Consider the following 19,056-nt stretch of genomic DNA (forward strand, 5'->3'; position numbering starts at 1 on the left):
CATCACCCTTGGTGAGCAGTGGGCAGCCATGACAGGCGCCCGGGGAGCAGTGTGTGGGGACGGTGGCACCTCAGTGGCACCTCAGTGGCACCTTGGCAGATCGGGATTCGAACCGGCAACCTTCTGATTACGGGGTCGCTTCCTTAACCGCTAGGCCACCACTGGCCTACTGAGATTGTGGATTAATGAAACCGGCCTGGGGGAGGTGAAGTTCATTGGCCCCTCGGCAAACCATGCACTTTGGAAACAGGCTCCGTCACCTTTGACCCCCCTGTGCCGGAGCACCTTCCCCGGTTTCACTTTCACAAAAATCGAGAGATCGATCATGCCGAAGCTAAGCGTCTGTGAAGCATTCGAGGAGGATTCACCAGTTAAGGATGCACCAGAGACGGAGAGCGACGCATGGCGTCGTGTTCCGTCTGCCCTGTGGCAGTGCACCAGGCGGGGTTGTTATCGAGGAGACACTTATTAAGAACCTAAAGCTGCTAAAATAACCTGCAAGTCTTTCGTCGTCTGAGGTTTTAAATTGGCATGGCAGGCGTTTACGCTCCGAGAATCCAGCGATTACAATGGTTACAAGGCTGCAGTCTGCAGAGGGGTGGGGGGTGGAACCGGCACCCACACAAAACACTGTGAGGGGAAAAAAACCCAGAACTGCAAATGAGCACGTAAATTATTTGATGTTCAATTCAGTGTCAAATACATTGTGCACTGTGCACCAATCAAGCAACGTCTTAGGAATGATTGAGATCAATTGGTTTCAAATGCTCTGGGCTGTACTGTGTCTGTCCACACGATGGCGCTGTACACTACCATCAGGAGGAGGACTGATTCAACTGGGATGGAAAAATATGAGGATGCAAGAACCTAAATCAGAATGAGATTGCTCGGTTTGACATAATTCGCTTTTCTGTGAACATGTGAGATAGCTTTTATATAAAATAAAATTGAAATATCACGTTGTAACGGGTCCGATTCTCCTTTAAAAGGCGGAACCCCACAAATTGCTCTGGCTCCGCCCACTTACATTCTGCGGATGATGTCATTGTGGCTTCCCCCAGATCCTGGACAAATAGTGATGAGAGTCGTTCAGCCCAAACCCCCCCCTCTCTCTCTCTCTCTTTCTCCCTCTCTCCCTCCCTCTCTCCAGTTCTCTTCATTACCGCCGCGTCCGCCGTTGAGGGAACTTGATATTTCAACCTTCCTCCTTTTTTCTTCATCTTCTGTTCTCCCACTCTGTCCACAGTAGACATGTGGTCTTTTTTCCCTCCAAAACTTCAAGAACCCTTTCAGACGTGAAGCCCCAAGCGACCTCCATTTCTCCCCCCCCCCCCTTCCTTTATGGATCTGTACAGGTGGTGAACTGAACTCTCTCCAATTCTTTCTCACCTTGGTCAGACTCTGAGGACCATGGCCATGAAAGAGACCATCCTACCCATCAGCGAGATGTCCAGTCCCTACCCCGAGGTGGTGGAGCTCAACGTGGGCGGCCAGGTGTATGTGACCAAGCGCTCCACTCTGGTGAGCGTCCCGGACACCACCCTCCACGCCATGTTCACCCGCTGCACGCCCCGCGAGCTGCCCCGCGACAGCCGCGGCCGCTTCTTCATCGACCGCGACGGCTTCCTCTTCCGCTACGTGCTGGACTTCCTGCGCGACCGGCAGCTGGTCCTGCCGGAGCACTTCCCCGAGCGGGAGCGCCTCCAGCGGGAGGCCGAGCACTTCCAGCTGGCCGAGCTGCTCCGGCTGCTGGGCCCCCGGGTGTCCAAGCAGCCGTCCATGAACGACGAGGGCTGCCAGAGCGACATCGAGGACAGCTCCCAGAGCAGCGAGCAGGTCGGCCGCGCCGCCACCGCCACCGCGGACAAGAGGACCGGGTTCATCACCGTGGGCTACCGCGGCTCTTACACCGTGGTGCGGGACAACCAGGCCGACGCCAAGTTCCGGCGCGTGGCGCGCATCATGGTGTGCGGCCGCATCGCCCTGGCGAAGGAGGTGTTTGGGGACACCCTGAACGAGAGCAGGGACCCGGACCGTCCTCCGGAGAAGTACACGTCCCGCTTCTACCTGAAGTTCACCTACCTGGAGCAAGCGTTCGACAAGCTCTCCGAGGCGGGATTCCAAATGGTGGCGTGCAACACGACCGGGACGGCGGCCTTCATCAACCAGTACAGGGACGATAAGGTCTGGAGCAGCTACACCGAGTACATCTTCTTCAGTAAGTCGGGAGTCCCTTCATGTGACGACCGGTCCTCCGGTCCAGACGATAGCAGAGCTGAGCTGGCGGGGATGTCTTGGTGTGGTGAAGTAGGCAGGAGTTCAGCCTGACATCGTAGGTACCCGCTGTAGAACTTTTAGGTCCTTGCCTTGTACCCTTTGGTTTTCTGCTCACCAGCCATTGAGGTAGATCAGGCTTGAGGCTTCCAAAGTGAACGTGGAAGTGAAGCACATGGTGACAAAAAAAAACAGGCTCCCAGGGAGCAGTGTGTGGGGACGGTACCTCGATCAAGGGGACCTCAGTGGCACCTTGACAATTCACAACCTTCCGATTATGCGTACGCTTCATGTTCACCGTAATTAAAGTGGAGGGCTTCTAGGGTGCAGATCGATCTCTGTCAGTCCCCGCACCAGACCCCAGATCTTCGTCTACCCAGGTCCTGATGCGAGGGGACAGGAACCTCTGGGCATTGTCCGTTGACAGGGACGTCATTTAGCTTTACTGTGACATGCGACAGCCTCTCAGGACGTTATCTAATCGCTTGTCAGGCTGATGATCGCTTCTGAGCCTACAGGGACGAAGGCAGGAGAGACAAGTGCTGGCATGTTAGGGGGGGTTCTAAACACAGCATGTGAGAATTATCTCCCACTTTGAGGAAGTTGTAGCATAATTGTTTTATCACGACCTCAAACGGCTCTATATCTTCTGATGAAGGCTCTTGAAACGACGTGAAAGTGTGTAGAAGCTCCCTGGTAGGACAATTCGGGGCGATTTGTAATGCACGGCTCATTACAAAAGCCCATCATGAGACAGCTCCGACGCTCTCCTCCTCATTTGTACAGACACTTCCTGTCGGAGAGGGAGCCAGTCAGCCTGATTACGGAGCTGTCAGGAGCCGAAAAGGCAGAAAGGGACGCGGTGAAGTCCGGTGAAACGAGAGAGGACAGAGAGGAGACGGGGATCCGTCGAGCGAGCGTGCACAGGTGGCGACGGTCACCGGGAGCAAGCGAGAAGAAAATGATTTGTTCTAGATTATCTGTCTCCTGGAACGTGGCTGAATACCCCCGCAGCTCTGCCAAGAACCCATCCAAACACGGTCTGGTCTTCTCTGCTGCTTCTTCCCTTCTGCCGCCGGGGAGAGAGCGAGCGCGCAGCCTGTCCGCTGTAGGCATGAAATCTACAATGACAGGAGGTTAAGTGGTGAAGAGACGCCGGGCCGATTAATATTCGCCGACAATTCCGTTTTTTTGTTTTTTTTTTTAACCGTCCTCAGATCTTTCTTTTATGATTCTAACAATTGTGAAAACCCAAAAGTGTGGAAACAAGTGAAATGTTTAGAAGCCACCGCACTAACCTCATCCCAACTGTGCTGTACGAGCTGTAAATGGGCCTAAAAAGTTCGAGCCGAAGCCGACCCAACCGGTGCGGCTTTTTAAATGCACCCGCTAGACCAGTACCTCATTTCCACTGCACTGGTGCTGCCGGCGGTGCCAGTTCTGGTACTCAGTCGGTGCTGACCTGGGAACCAACCAAGGGTGGTAGTAGCCTAGTGGGTAAGACACTAGCCTCTGAACCAGAAGACCCAGGTTCGAACCCCACTTACTACCATTGTGTCCCTGAGCAAGACACTTAACCCTGAGTGTCTCCAGGGGGACTGTCCCTGTAACTACTGACTGCAAGGTGCTCTGGATAAGGGCATCTGGTAAAAGGCGTAAATGAAATGACAGAGAAACGGCCCTTTCACAGCCTATTCTTTTTGTCCCTGTTGTCATTCTTCCGTTATTATTTTTTGTTTTAGCTTATTGACAATTTGGTTGTTCATGTGAAATTCTTCCCTTATTTCTTCATTCTTCATTTATTTTTCTGTGAACGTCCATATAGCTAGAAGAGCTTCAGTGCTCCATGTTGCCAGACGTTGGCTCTCCGCCATTTTCTATTCTAAAGCTGCCAATTACTCCACCCACCACTCGTCACGGGTTCCCGCTGCTAGACCAGCAGAGTTTAGGGGCTGGTGTGGGGAACCAGAGCAGTGGGAAAGGAGCATAAGAAGGAAAGGAAATGTGCATGGAAATGAGTGAGGCTAGCCTCCGTCTCACCTCCTCAGCGTCCATTTTCGCATCTCTCTCGCGATGTTTAAAACGCATCACCTGACGACGGTGGCCGAGAATTGCAAATCAAGTGAACATTTAATAAAAATTTTTTACATTTAATAAGACAAATTTTCAACCTGCGAACCTCTTTTACCAATCAAATTCACAAGCAGCGAATCATACGGCAGGGACAGGTACTACAGGAGCTCGACCCAGCCCGACCTGACTAAAATGATGGCCGGGCCAGGATTTACAGTTCTACTGTGTTGCGTTAAATTCGATCGAATTTTGCACAGTTCTGTACACGCTGACACCTCCAGCGAGTCTGGCAGGACCGAGGCTCAGCAGACACCTCCTTCTGGAGGAAAGGCTGGCCCGTCAGGGTGGCGCTGACCGGTTTATTTACCCTGGCGCCCAGAATGATTGGTACCGGGTGCCAACGCCAGCAGCAGCTGAGTGAGGATTCCATGGCTGAAGCTGAGGAGAAACGCATGGCGAATGCCTTGGCGTGGCACATGGCCACCCAGGACTGTGTTGGCACCGCAACAGCAGTTCGAATCAGGTACCTGCTACTGTTTAGCAGTCGCCTCTGTTGAGGGTCCAGGCCAGCTGGGGAGAAACTGAGCAAAATCTAAAATAATATGAACCCATGTTAACCTATATGTAAGTTTACAATATACATTTGTTTTGTAATTATAGGAATATTTACATATAGAAGTCTTCTGAAATAGTTCATATTTAACTGAATGAAATATACAGATAATAAGAAAAAAAAAACATGGAAAAAAACAATAAACCTTTGACTTGGTTATTTGATGAAAATGGGAATGTGATCCATATATCACCTTTAGGAACATAAGGAGTAAAAAAAAAAATACAGACTTCCAATCTCCATAACACGGTGCTCTGAGTTTGTCCATTCTTTTGGATCGGACATCAGATTTTACTGCGGGATGTTCTCTCATTCTTTTATTGGTTCCTCCAGAAGCAATTCCATATCTCCTCAGTGTGCTGGGTCTCTCGGAGAGACTTGCTGAAGTTGCGTCATTCGTGATTTGCTTTTCGTCACTCGTCCAACGAAACGCGGTTCGAACTGACAAAGCGTCATCCCACGACTACTCCAAACTCGGAACCAGGGGACTCTGCAGATCGAATCAATTTCAAACCCCGCCAGAGCTTAAATTACAGAAACCTCAGCTGATCCGGAGCGGAGCCTGAGAAATAACAGTTCATCTGTATCCTCATATAACACCATACTGTGCCACATCAGGGTGGTAGTAGTAATAGGGTGGTAGTAGCCTAGCGGGTAACACACTCGCCTATGAACCAGAAGACCCGGGTTCGAATCCCACTTACTGCCATTGTGTCCCTGAGCAAGACACTTAACCCTAAGTTGCTCCAGGGAGACTGTCCCTGTAACTACTGATTGTAAGTCGCTCTGGATAAGGGCGTCTGATAAATGCTGTAAATGTAAATGTAAATGTAAATGTAAATGTAGTAGCCTAGTGGGGTAACACACTCACCTATGAACCAGAAGACCCAGGTTCAAACCCCACTTACTACCATCGTGTCCCTGAGCAAGACACTTAACCCTGAGTGTCTCCAGGGGGACTGTCCCTGTAAATGGGTGGTAGTAGCCTAGTGGGTAACACACTTGCCTATGAACCAGAAGACCCAGGTTCAAATCCCACTTACTACCATCGTGTCCCTGAGCAGGACACTTAACCCTGACTGTCCCTGTAACTACTGATTGTAAGTCGCTCTGGATAAGGGCATCTGGTAAATGCTGTAAATGTAAATCTCAGGGCCACGCCCACTACCATGACCCACGTACCGATTACCAGATCTGAGGAATGAATGTGCCCCATGCCGTAGGAAAATAAGGTCCAGTAAGACTGGACAGAGATGGGGCAGAAGCGCTCAGGCCTGTCTGTCTTCCCACTGAACCACTTCCTGCTCGATGCGGTCGGAGGTAAAGAGGGCGCAGGGCCGTCACTGATTTGAAGTGTGATCCTCGGCATGTTCGCAGGCGAGACGGGCGCTCCTCGGGCCCGCGGCGGCTGCTGGCGTGATGGATGCGGCCCGACACCTGTCTCCCGGAGAAGTTTGCAAACTTCCTCGGCGCGCGGGACGTTCATCAGCATTCCGACAGTGACTGATGTGTTTTCCCGGGCGTGGACGGGAGCGATACGCCCCCGCCGCGCAGATAACAAGCCTGCCGGGCCTGCGCCGGGCTCGTGCCGCGCGCCTTTCCAATTAGCTCGACTTGCGGGCCTTTCGCGAGCGCAGATAAGGCCCGGCGTACGAGGCAGGTGGGGAAGTGGCCAGGCGGAACCAACAATCCCTTCCCTCGCGTTTCCGACAAGGCCGAGGCTCTTCATCCGAAGGTCCCACCGGAGCTCGAGGTTTTATTAAAAGCGTCCGTTAATTGAATTGTCGCATGCCGTTCGCGGGTTCCCCTCTGAACACCCTCGCTCGCTTCTCCCGGAGCGCGGACGCCAGCGCAGATTACCCAGGATGCACCAGGGAGCGCAATATGTTTACACCGCTCTCGGGCGCGTTATTCCGGGGACGTCGTCTCGCCTCCGGGGGACGGGATGATTGTGAGGACATCTGCTACTGCACAGTACGAGTCGAGAGAGAGAGAGAGAGAGAGAGAGAGAAAAAGAATCAATTTAAATAACACCTTGATCACGAGCTCGCGAGATGCTTTCTCGCTGTTACGGTGTGTGTTGGTGTGCGAATCTGCATTCGAACGAGCCAGGTGGCGCCGGAGCAGGGCTGAGTGTCTTGTCCGCATGGCTCGCTGTCATCGTTTGGTCTTTTATGGTGAACGTTGGCAGGACGCTAATGGCTGGACGTCCCCTTGTACGGCCCAAAGGTTTCGAACGCATCCCGGCGGGGAAAGTGGAAGCGCTGCACGGGGCAGCTTGGAGGGAGACGCCGCCACACGTGTCCATCCGCACGCAGATTAAGGAGGCGCGGCGTCGCGCTGAATGCACAAAGCGAGTTACGAAGAACAAAATGAATACAGTGGCAGAGTGGAACAACTGAGGCGTAGGAAGGAGACAGATAATAGAGAGTCCCAGTGACTTGAATACTAACAATATTAATAACGAGTCTGTGCCGTTGCACTGAACTGCATGTGCATGCCTGAACCGTACGTGTGTGTGTGTGTGTGTGTGTGTGTGTGTTTTAGTAGAATTCCAGGTCTCTGCTGTTAAAGGAGCTGCGAGCGCTGTCTTCAGAAAATTGAGTAAAAGTGAGGGACACGTCTGGAGGGGATTTGGACGGGCTTTTTAAAAAAGTTGTATTAATTACTTCATTTTCAAAGGTTCGTATGCAGACAATTATTTTGTGTAGTATATTTCATAAGTCATTTATGCACCACTCTGTGGCCTCCAGACTCCAAACAAGTTAGGCCCGAGCCCGAGGGAATCCGACCCAACCCGACAAGTAGAGCTTTTTAAAAGCCTTATAACATGCCTTATAACACTCTTACCACTCACCGAAAAAACATTACCTGCAGTGAATTGTACAGTAAGGACCGGTGTGGATTATGGAAACTGGGTAATAATATGGTTATGCCGTGATGAAATGTTGGCGCTGGTCTCCATCATGAAACCGTCTGCATCCCGCGCCTCCGACCAGATCCCATCAAGGACACTCAGATGTGCTGACCTACAGCTTCTGGGGGTCCCGACATCCACCCTGAAACTGTGGGAGGGGCCTGCAGCGGATCATTGTGATGAATTTCGCTAATTATTTATGGCTTAGCAATCGTCAGAGTCATCGGGGTCAACATTCTGTGATGAAACAATTAGCTTAATTTTAATAGGCCTGCATTAAAAATAATTATAATATTTTTTTCTAAATGTTCAGACTCTGCATGCTGAATAATTATTTGTTTCTCGTGACTGCGTTACTGCAGGATTCTGCAAAGCGAGTCCCTTCTGTTCTCCCAGCTGCAGTTTGCACTCAGCTTCTCCCAAATAGCGAATGACTGACAGGCTGGTCAGTTTATAAAACATTCATTCAAGCCTGTTCCCATTAGGGAAGTTTGGCGTTTCATATTCGTGCTGAAAGCTTCATAGGATATAAATCTCAGATCTCTTGTCAAATGCTCCACAATTAATAAAAAGAGATAATAATAAAATGATAATTTCCCCATTGCAGCCCTTGCAACGTGGTTTTTACACAAAATATATGAATGTTGTCATAGATTGACAGGTTGATAGGCTTTGTGTGTGTATGTGATATAACTGAGGCTTCATCTTGAAGGACTCACACTGGATTTATTCACCTGACCTCCAGGTTGAACCAGAGATGAGCTCAGTAGCTTCGATCTGAAGTGGACATGGGGGGGGTCTCTTCTGGCACAAATCCCGACCCGAGCTAGTCTGATTTCGTATGAATAGAGGAGCATTTACAGAGTTGGATGATGTTGAGATTAAAGGGGCGACGTCCCTCTGCAGGCAGTGGGGTTGCGGTTTCTGATTGCTGGCTCCGCCCATGGTCTGGTCCAGGGTATGAAGACGATGGTTCCTCCTCACTGAGGTGTTTGGAGTAGAGTTGCTTGCTGTTTATTGTGCTGTGTTCTTGTCTCTAGTGTTGGTTCTCCCTCCTATGTGTCCCCTCCATAAAACAGTATTTAAATACACTGTTATTGTCCTTTAGTTTGGTCCGGATGTTCCTCCTTGTCACCGTCCACCTAGTTCACATTGTCCATGTTCCTCCTCCCTATACGGGCACGTGACAAAAGGAACAAGATGGCATGGACCGTTATGTACTTACCTTTACTTTCATCTCACACGCCTCGTCCAACGTTCGTTTGAGCGCCCTTATTTCTGTTTATGATAAAGTCACGTCACACTGGCAGGTGGAGTGGAGGAGGCCACCGGAGAACACATGGTCAGATATGGTCAGTCCCTGGTTTATACAGCCACATCAATTGAAACATTTATGGACCCCCTGTCAACAAAGTAATCTGACTCACGGACACACGTGGACCATAAGACATCAATCGGGATGAAATATGACATCTATACACATAGGGTGGTACTAGCCTAGTGGGTAACACACTCTCCTATGAACCAGAAGACCCAGGCTCAAATCCCACTTACTACCATCGTGTCCCTGAGCAAGACACTTAACCCTAAGTGTCTCCAGGGGGGGACTGTCCCTGTAAATGCTGACTGTAAGTCGCTCTGGATAAGGGCGTCTGATAAATCTGTGAATGTCTTGGTTGTCGGCGGGGACTGCTGCCGCTGTGGAAATTAGTAGTGTTAACACCCCAGAGAGACCATTTCATTACGGAGTGCTTCAGAGGAGTGGGTCAGAGGTTTGATGTCCAGTAAATAAAAGCCACCTTCCAACCCGAGCCGAAAAAAAAGAATAAACATCGTCTCTAGAAAGCTTCAAGAGCTCAGCTTCATAATGATTCTGCAATATTAGGTTTAATAAACCTGTTTTTTTTTCCAAATTGTTACTGAATTTGAAAATATCGGACTTCCATTAAGCGCTCAATTTGCCATGCATTAAAAGGCTCACTGGCTGCTCTGTCATTTTTGCTAGTATGCAATGCATTGCTAGTAAAAGACTTATGATTTTCATGCTCCTTTAGATTTATTTACTGAGTGATGTTCCCTCCCTGTGCTATTACGTACCTTTGCAGGGGTTTTTGAACGAGTTACAATTGTCCTGCTGACAAATAAATCCAACCGCTGGTCTCCTTGACAGGTTTGAGATGTTGAATTCAAGTGTTCAAGTTGAGCTTTATTGTAATTTCAACTACATGTAAATTAAAACATTTACATTTTACATTTACAGCATTTACCAGACTCCCTTATCCAGAGCGACTTACAATCAGAAGTTACAGGGACAGTCCCCCCCTGGAGACACTCAGGGTTAAGTGTCTTGCTCAGGGACACAATGGTAGTAAGTGGGGTTTGAACCCGGTTCTTCTGGTTCATAGGCGAGTGTTTTAGTCCCTGAGTGTTCAGGTGTCTGGTGGCCTGAGGGATGGAGCTGTTCCAGAGTCTGGCAGTGAGGACCCGAATGCTTCGGCACCGTTTTCCGGATGGCAGGAGGGTGAAGAGGTCATGTGAGGGGTGTGTAGAGTCCGTCACAATGCTGGTGGCCTTTCTGATGCAGCCTGTGTGGTACATGTCGGTTATGGAGGGAAGAGAGCCTACGATGATCTTCTCAGCTGTCCTCACTATCCGCTGTAGGGTCTTGCAGCTGGTCAGACGCTCTCTTCATTAACAATGACATGACGTGTGAAGTGTTGGCTGAATTGTTATGTCTGTTTCTCCGCACAGGACCAGCCTCCAAGGCAGTCTCCAACAAGCAGGACAGCGAGGAGCCAAAGTCGGAGAAGATGCCAGACAAAGGCAGTGAGAGCGGCGCGTCCCTGAACGAGCTCTCCACCTCCAGCTCCGAGACTCACTCCGAGGCCACGTCACCGCAGGACATGTCCCACGACGGCGTGGGCAGGGGCTCGGTGGCCCCATGCGGCGCACTCCACTCTGTCTCCCGCCCGCCCAGCACCCTCACCCTGGGCCGGCCGCCCAAAAAGGGCTCGTCTGTGCAGTGGATGGAGCTCCCAGAGAAGCGGCGGAACAGCGACCTCTTCCAGTCGCTGGGCAGCGGGGTGGGGCTGCGGGACGGAGGCGGGGCCCTGAGTCGGCGGAAGCCCGCTGAGAGGCCCAGCGCCAAGGAGGAGATGAAGCAGTGCATCCGGGACTTCCACAAGATTAAGATCCCCACCGCGTTCCCTGAGCGCAAGCGGCAGTGGCAGTCGGAACTCCTGCAGAAGTACGGCCTCTAGAACACCCAGCCATTTCTTCTCTCTCTTTTTGTTCTTCTGACCGTCTCACAAATTCACATTAACATAAGACTCTCTTTTTATGTGAACTCAGAACACTGTTCCCCGATTCAGAATTCATGGGAACGGGATCTTTACGCCAATTCCCTTTCTGAGGGAAGGGACAGCACTCTTGCCTGAAGGGCTACCAATTGTCATCATAGTGCCAAACGAGAGCTTTCATCAACCCAACCACGACTGCGTTTCCTGCGAACGTGAAAACTGCACAGTCACATGCTGTGCAGCTGTCTACTTTGCATAAAAACTTAATCCGTAAAAAAAAAAAAAAAAGATATCCTATCTGTCACTCAGATTTCAAATGACAACTGTGAATGCTGAGGAACATCTCAAAGATGTGTTTTGGTGAAATAGGAATGTCCTGCGGTGTTCATAATTTTTTTTACTAGTTGTACTAGTTGTACATGGGCTGCTCACGTGTGTCTGGTGAGGTGACTGTGTCTTGTATGGTTTTTTTTAGGGGTGCGTCGACATTCTTTTAGGATGACCGGGTGTTGTGAAGTTCTGTAAATAATCGATGTTAAAAATTGTATAATAAACATGAAAGCCACTCATTCGCCTTCTTATTTACATAATGTAGCCCAATTCTGAACCGGTTCTGATCACTGCCGCTGAAGATCACACTCCGAATTTAAATCCAATTTTATTGCATTTAGTGCTACCGTACTGTTATTGTGCCGAGATGTATTGAATGCCAGCTTGGATGACAGTCAATTAAAAAAATATGATGCTCTTGTTGACCCTGATATGCAAGTTGCCAGGTGTGGATTCTTAATTCACTCCATTGATTCTGACTCTACTATTGCATTAAACTAATCAGAAATACCAGTTGTGTGAACTTGATGTGACAAATCTCTCTTTTTGGTCAGTTTGCACACCATTCAGATTTTCACAAGAAACTGTTTTGAACAGACGAGTTCCAGGCAACCGCCAGCACAGGTTCACAGCACACGCAGCAAGTGTGTAAATGCTCAGTTCACATGATTCCACTTTATCGGCACAGAGAGATTGGATTTTGGATTCCAATCAAAACATGAAAAGCCTGGTGGTAGAACTGTAGCCTTGATCTCGTCCTCTTGGACCAAATGGTCATCTTTCTGTACTAGAGACAACACCGGAGACTTGCGATGTTCTACTCATCTCTACAGGTGAGTCAAGTAGAGCGGATACCGTAACGTAAGACAATCACAACAAGAACCCGAAACCAAGGTTGGATGTTGGTGAGGCATTCACGTAACTCAGCTTCTTGAGAACATTGTGTTGGTCTTTGCCGACTCAGTTTGTCAGGAGAGTTGAAGGCGTGATCTTCATTTTCGGGGCTCACCGTGATCTCACACTCCTCTTGTGGTATCAGATTAGGCCCCGTCCAAACGCGGAAGCTTTTCTCTAAAACGAGTCTTTGGTTTCTTAAAACCTGCGTCCACGTGGGAGCGTTGTGTGAAATGTCAACCATGCGGTGACGTGGAGAACGTAACGTGCTGTTTTTTTTTTTTTTCGTGGCATGTGTTGTAATAAAAGCGTTGTGTAAAACTAAAAATGTCTTTAGACAGTTCCTGATGAACCAGGTGGGACTTTATTGGTCAGTGCTTGTGTAAATTGAGTTCTTATGTTTCCATTCATCCAGAACGCCTTACAATCAGTAGTTACAAGGACAGTCCCCCCCTGGAGACACTCAGGGCTAAGGGACCCAATGGTAGTAAGCGGGGTTTGAACCTGGGACTTTGTGGTCATAGGCGAGTGTCTTACTCGCTAGTCTACTACTTAACTGTGTTGTCTTACAGTGGGCGATGATAGCATTTCCCTCTGAACTGTAGAGAGCCGAGAGAAAAATGGGTGAAATAAACAGGCCATGATGCAATGATGAGGCCGGCTGGGGGGACGGGTGGCGCAGCACTATTGATAGCGTTGTAAGTAATGACAAGTTCCTGGAATTGAATCCTGTATCGACTGGAAGCCGCTGAGGGCTGCGGTGGCCATTGTGACGGTGAGTCAGCAGCAGCGCAGCAGAATTTTAAGTACCGGAGTCTTTGGGGAATTTCTGCTGGAGGTGCTACAGAGGACACTGCCTTTGTGCATTGAGGTAAATTCTAGGCCAACACCAAAAGCGATGTTTAAATTAAAATACAAATTTAAAAATACAAATTTAAGAAACTACCTTTAATAATGTAAATCTTCAATAGCGTAAATGTCACAATCTCACAGGACAGAGAAGGACGCAAAAGCACAACTCACAAAGACAGGGGTTCAGTAATAAATAAACTTGACAGAAAAATGTAACTTTACACAGGGCAATAAAAGACAAACGACTGGACAAGGGGAGACACAACATGGATACATTTATACAACCTAAATCAGCAGACAACATTCAGGGCAGACAGAAGACATGGGAGATGCCAAATACCTGGTCCGGGGAAAAGTCAATGATAAATCATTAATAAAGTACATAAAACATAAAAAGCAAATGTTGATTTTGCATGTTTAATGTCATGCAATTATTTTATGTCTGTCCAGGCAGAAAGAGACAAAGCTTTAAGACAAATGGTTCCATGTTCATAAAATTATCAATCAACATTTTTACTTGTTTTTTTGAGAGCAGTAAGGTTCAGTGAGAATGCAATCCGCCAAGGGACCCTAACAGAACACTTGCTTCATGGACTGGTTACGTCTGAGATGTTGGGATAATAACGTTGCATAATTTCATAGTACATTATGTGTCACAACAGTATCAATACGGAAAAAAAGTGAATATGGGCAAAATTAAAATTAAACAATTAAATAAAAATGCTAACATTTCCATTTATATGAGATGTAAAAACTCAAGGCCTGCAATGTAAACCCAGCATTGGTGGAACAATTGTCATCTGGCATCAGTATGAGTTCATTAGTGCAGTAATTGGCCACATTTATTGGCAGCAACATTTATTTACATTCACGGTGTCAAATATTTAGTCTTGAATTTTTTTGGCCACATTTCATTTTCAGCTCAGTAATTAAATGGAAATGGACTGGAATTCCTTTTTTCCCCTGGAACACCATTAAACACTGAGCCACTGGGTCTGTGATGAAACGGGAAGAAGCAGCGAAAAACGCCTGGCATATGCTATCATTGCCTTTTATGAGACATTGTGTGCGTCTGTCAGATATTGTAATGAACAGCCTTTTGGGGCGAGTTTTGACAGGAAGCATTGTCCACGCCGCCTGTCTCGCAGCCAATACAGCAACATCAAAAACAACATGCCTTGCAGGATGGAGAATATTAAAATGCATCTGAATGCGGGAAAAAAAGAAAAAGAAAAAGAGTCTGTGGCCGTTGTTCAAAAAATCTCCATGGCAACTTTGGAGTAAGTGGCTCTCCACAAACAATGATGCCGTCCCGCCCCCTTCTCCAGAGCACGCCCTCTTGCTGCCTCTCCAGGTCAGGGCCAGTGATGGGGGGATGGGAGACCTGCATGTCAAGGCCCGATGACGAGGGTGACTGCCTCACACCGACGCCTGTCACAGCCTGACGCTGACAGCAGGACGCACGTGGCTCACCGTTAATAGAACAACATTCACTTATTGACTCCAGTGTTTAGAACTGAACCGCAATGCATTAAAAAAAAATTTATTCATGGTCGCATATGCATTTATTAGTATTCTCTTTTTTTTGCAACTTAAGTGTAGTACATTGAACAGTGGGATAATACACTTTATCAGAGAAGAGTGTTATTAGATACCACAGTGGTTGTGGTGGCAGTGGTGGCCTAGCAGGGGCAGTGGTGGCCTAGCGGTTATCAGAAGGTTGCTGGTTCGAATCCCGATCCACCAAGGTAGCGCTGATCAAAGCACCGTCCCCACACTCTGCTCCCCGCCTGTCATGGCTGCCCACTGCTGACCCCTCCAATTTCTTACAAACAGCAGATCTGCTTCCTGGATGTACTTTAGTTGTTCCCATGGTGATAAATCTGACCAGCAGGGAGAAAGTTCTTGCGTTATTTGACTTCGATTTTTTCCTGTGTGAAAGGAAACCAAATCAAGCGGAAAATAATTCAATGTTCAAAGTGAACATGCTGAGGTGTGAAAGCGCCTCAGCGCCTAAAAGACTATTCAAGTGGTTGGAAACCTCACTTCAATAAACATTAATATCAATATTTAAAGCATTAAGGTGAACCAATTTTCCATCGTTGATACAATGTCCATTGGAATGTCGACCGGAATGCGATTTCATTGTTAAGATTATGAATGTTGTTCTTATTATTATCATTATTGTGAGTTTCCGAGGCCACGACAGGCCGATCGATTCTGTATTCAACAGAATAAGTACAAATTCCCACCTGCAGTTACCTGCAGTGACAGGTGAGAACTGACGAGCGAACGAGCAGCGGCGTGGCGGTGAACGGCTCCACCCCACTGCCGCCAGGTTCCCTGACTGCTGCCGGTCTGTGGCCCGGTAAGTACTGAGCTGTGTGGGCGTGTGTCTCCGTACGCCGTTTTCAGGGCCGCTTCTAATTGAGCCAGGCGCAGTCGGGCGCTGCCTCCAACCGGTTATCGCCGCGGGGGGAAGATAACGCCGGCATAATGGGCCATTTCTTCCCCAATCAGCTCGCCATTCATCTCCAGCAGAGGCATCCTCCTCCCCGCCGTCCCCTTCCGCAGCTTTCCACTTGTAATCCATTCATCCCGGCTGAACGCAGGCCCGGCCCGGCCCGTTCATTCCGAGATCTTGCTACAAGCCGCTTTACAGCAACAATCCCGCGTCTTTTCACGTCTCCGTCCGATTTGTGCTCCTTCTCCATTACTGGTCTGTCGTTGTCTGCTGATGGGCATCTGCACTGGTGTGACCCGGCCAGCTGAAATTCATATCTGAGGGCGCCGAGTGATGAAGTGTCAGTCTGCTTCCTGTGACAACATCCATCTTGGCAGTGGTGAAGAGGCACAACTCACTCGCGTCTGTCTGACCCCTCGGGACATTTTACCGAGTCGGTTCTGCTGGAAAATGAGTTTAGAGACTGCAGCTGGTGGCACGTCGCCGCTGTTTTATTTATATGACCTAAAAAAGTCAAACATTTATCAGCAGTTAAACCCCTGCAGCGGGTGGCAGTTTACTTTCTGGTGGCTGAGCAGCGGTTCTCCTTCGGAATCTGTTCAATTTGTGAAGCGGGGACTGGAACGACTACAAACGCTCGAAACGAACATGGAAAAAAAAAATGACCTCCGCGGACTTCAGAGACCGCTGATTGTGTGACATGTGACAGCCGGTGAAATTACTCGTGGTAACATAAAGCGGGCAATATAGTAACAATGCTCTCTGGATAGAAAGAAAGAAAGAAAGAAAGAAAGAAAGAAAGGGACACAATTACACGACTAACAAAAACAGGGATTCACTCACAATACGGGGGGAAGTGCAGGGAAGGATGCATTCACATGACTCCATGGAACATACAGGGGATTTAATTATATATATATATATATGTACGTATGTGTGTGTGTGTGTGTGTGTGTGTGTGTGTGTGTGTGTGTGTGTGTGTATATATATATATATATATATATATATATATATATATGAGACAATAATCACATGTCAACAATAATATATATGAGACAATAATCACATGTCAACAAAACACATCCAAAGTACATTTATACTATTTGTACAGCTGGATACAGTCAGGACAATCAGGAAGCACAGGACAAGGAACACACGGAAATCCTGGCCCAGAGCTCCAGGAAAAATATGGATCATGACAGATAGTAATAACTGACATAAGTACAGGGGCCACAGTGAAATACACAGTGACAGGCGGGGACAGCGCACAAAATGGATACATTTATACTAAACATAACAGGTGCACACAATCAGGAAATTAGGAAGATGCACACTGGAGATAAAAATCCGGCCCAGAATGGGGAACCTTGAGGACCCCATAAACTTGCAATTCTGTGAATTTAGTGATTCTCCATACGTTGCAAGACTGTTCACAACCATGCATGCAATCATGACATTGGTATAACTGGAGAAGAAATTTTTTTTTGAAATCGCCACATATATATGATAAAAAAATTGCATTATATCAGCATTTTAACATCACTGCTGTTCTGTTACAATGTTCTTTTTTCACACATTCTGTGTAAATCGATACTGGATAGCAGCATACATCATGATGTCTTGCTTTGTTGAATACTTCCCCACCCCTACATCCACAGGAGCAGTTCACCTCCACAAGCCGCTATTTTACTGGTGCTAAACATGACGTAGAATACAAGGCTCGCTCCATGATCCAGTATGTCTCCTGGATAACTACCCAGAAGAAGGTTTAAAATGCGAGTAGCCCGTAGAAACGAATGATGAACCTCCACCTTGTTCATCTCTGTAATAACCACTGGTCCTCTGGCGTGATTTTCTCCCACACCACCCCTCTGCTACGTTCCCTCCACTGGCTCCCAGTAGCTTCACGCATCAGATTCAAAATACTGATGCTGGCCTACAAAGCCAGACATGGAGTAGCACCATCCTACCTCACATCCCTTATTACACCTCGCACTGCACCTCGTATACTCCGAGCCTCCAGTACTGCTCGCCTGGTCCCTCCATCTCTGAAGGTAAAAGGAAAACATTAATCTAGACTCTTCTCCGTCTTGGCCCCTCGGTGGTGGAATGAACTTCCAGCTCAGTCACTGAGCACCTTCAAACGACAGCTCAAGACCTTCCTCTTTCGAGAAAATTTAGATTAACTTGTAACATTCTTATTGTCGAACTTGTGTACAGAATCTACAACAGAGTGAATAGAAAGATGTATTCATAGTTGGGGGTCCTAGTGAACCGGAATTGATCTCTTCATCGATGGGAACTTGAAATCTGGATAAGGGCGTCTGCCAAATGCCGTAAATGTAAATGTGATTTTCACTACAGACCACAGTGCAGATAACGCAGTGACTAGCCGGACGCCCCTTTACATCACAACAAACTGAAGCTTTTTATGTTTTCGTGTCTGTATTTTTCACATAAAAAGGGACAAAGAGCAAAGTTGTAAAGTCTTATGCTTAAACTTTCATGAATCCCAGGATTAGAGTGATTTAGTGTTACTGAGTAGAAGGTGAGGCCATGAATAAGGGAATTATCCTTTCAGACAAGATACTATATAACTGCATGTAAACTAAAACCATACAATGGTGCAAGAGCCTCACATGATTTCTTCATCCCTTCGTCCCAGAAGTCGGCTGAACCGATAGCATCAAAATGGACCCTGAGAGTACTTGACAGGGAAGCGTTATGACTGGATGCGCTATCGGCCGGATTCCCCACATCCGTTTTCTGCTGCCTTGTGGCCCGCCGCACAATTGCTTTCTGCTCGGTGAGATTGGGCCACTCCTCTGCTCTCAGGAGTCCCGGTATCTTCAGCAGGTTGTGCGATTCAAATCTTCACTTCCTCCCTTTTATCTTGCTGACAATGGACACTACGGGATATTGTTTCGGCGATAGAGCAGTGCTGACTGCCAGCTATTCAGCGCCCGTGTGTCTAATCTCGACCTGCGGGAGTTCGTCTCCTCCAGAGCCGCTTTACATTTATGCGGCGGAGCTCTAATAGAGATCAAAACAAAGTGGTGCTATTCTTCACACCGAGAGCAGCCCTCGTGTAAACCCCAGCAGTTGAGATAAGCAGCTGTCTGGTCTCTGTGTGTGTGTGTGTGTGTGTGTGTGTGCGCTGTGGTTAATTCGTTCTTACTTACTGAATCGTTAGTGCTGGTCGTGTGATTTATTCACTTACACTGGCAATAGCGCGCAAGACTGGCATATTGTCTCATTTAAGGTTCTCTGGTCAAGTAATGTACAAGACTGAGACTTTGAGGGAAACAATTTCGTTCTGTCACTTACAAAACAGTTTGAG

At 48.0% G+C, this 19,056-nt stretch overlaps 1 protein-coding gene across 1 annotated transcript; it reads left to right on the top strand.

Annotated features, from left to right (window-relative positions):
* The first annotated feature begins 1,100 nt into the window (after positions 1-1,100).
* kctd8 (potassium channel tetramerization domain containing 8) lies at positions 1,101-11,797 on the top strand. Its single transcript, XM_028960303.1, has 2 exons — positions 1,101-2,218; positions 10,629-11,797. The coding sequence occupies exons 1-2, from the start codon at positions 1,411-1,413 to the stop codon at positions 11,135-11,137; spliced, it is 1,317 nt and encodes a 438-aa protein (XP_028816136.1). The 5' UTR covers positions 1,101-1,410; the 3' UTR covers positions 11,138-11,797.
* The last annotated feature ends 7,259 nt before the right edge of the window (positions 11,798-19,056 follow it).

This window comes from Denticeps clupeoides, chromosome 18 (genome assembly GCF_900700375.1).
Source record: "Denticeps clupeoides chromosome 18, fDenClu1.1, whole genome shotgun sequence".
In the NCBI taxonomy this organism is placed as follows: Eukaryota; Metazoa; Chordata; class Actinopteri; order Clupeiformes; family Denticipitidae; genus Denticeps; species Denticeps clupeoides.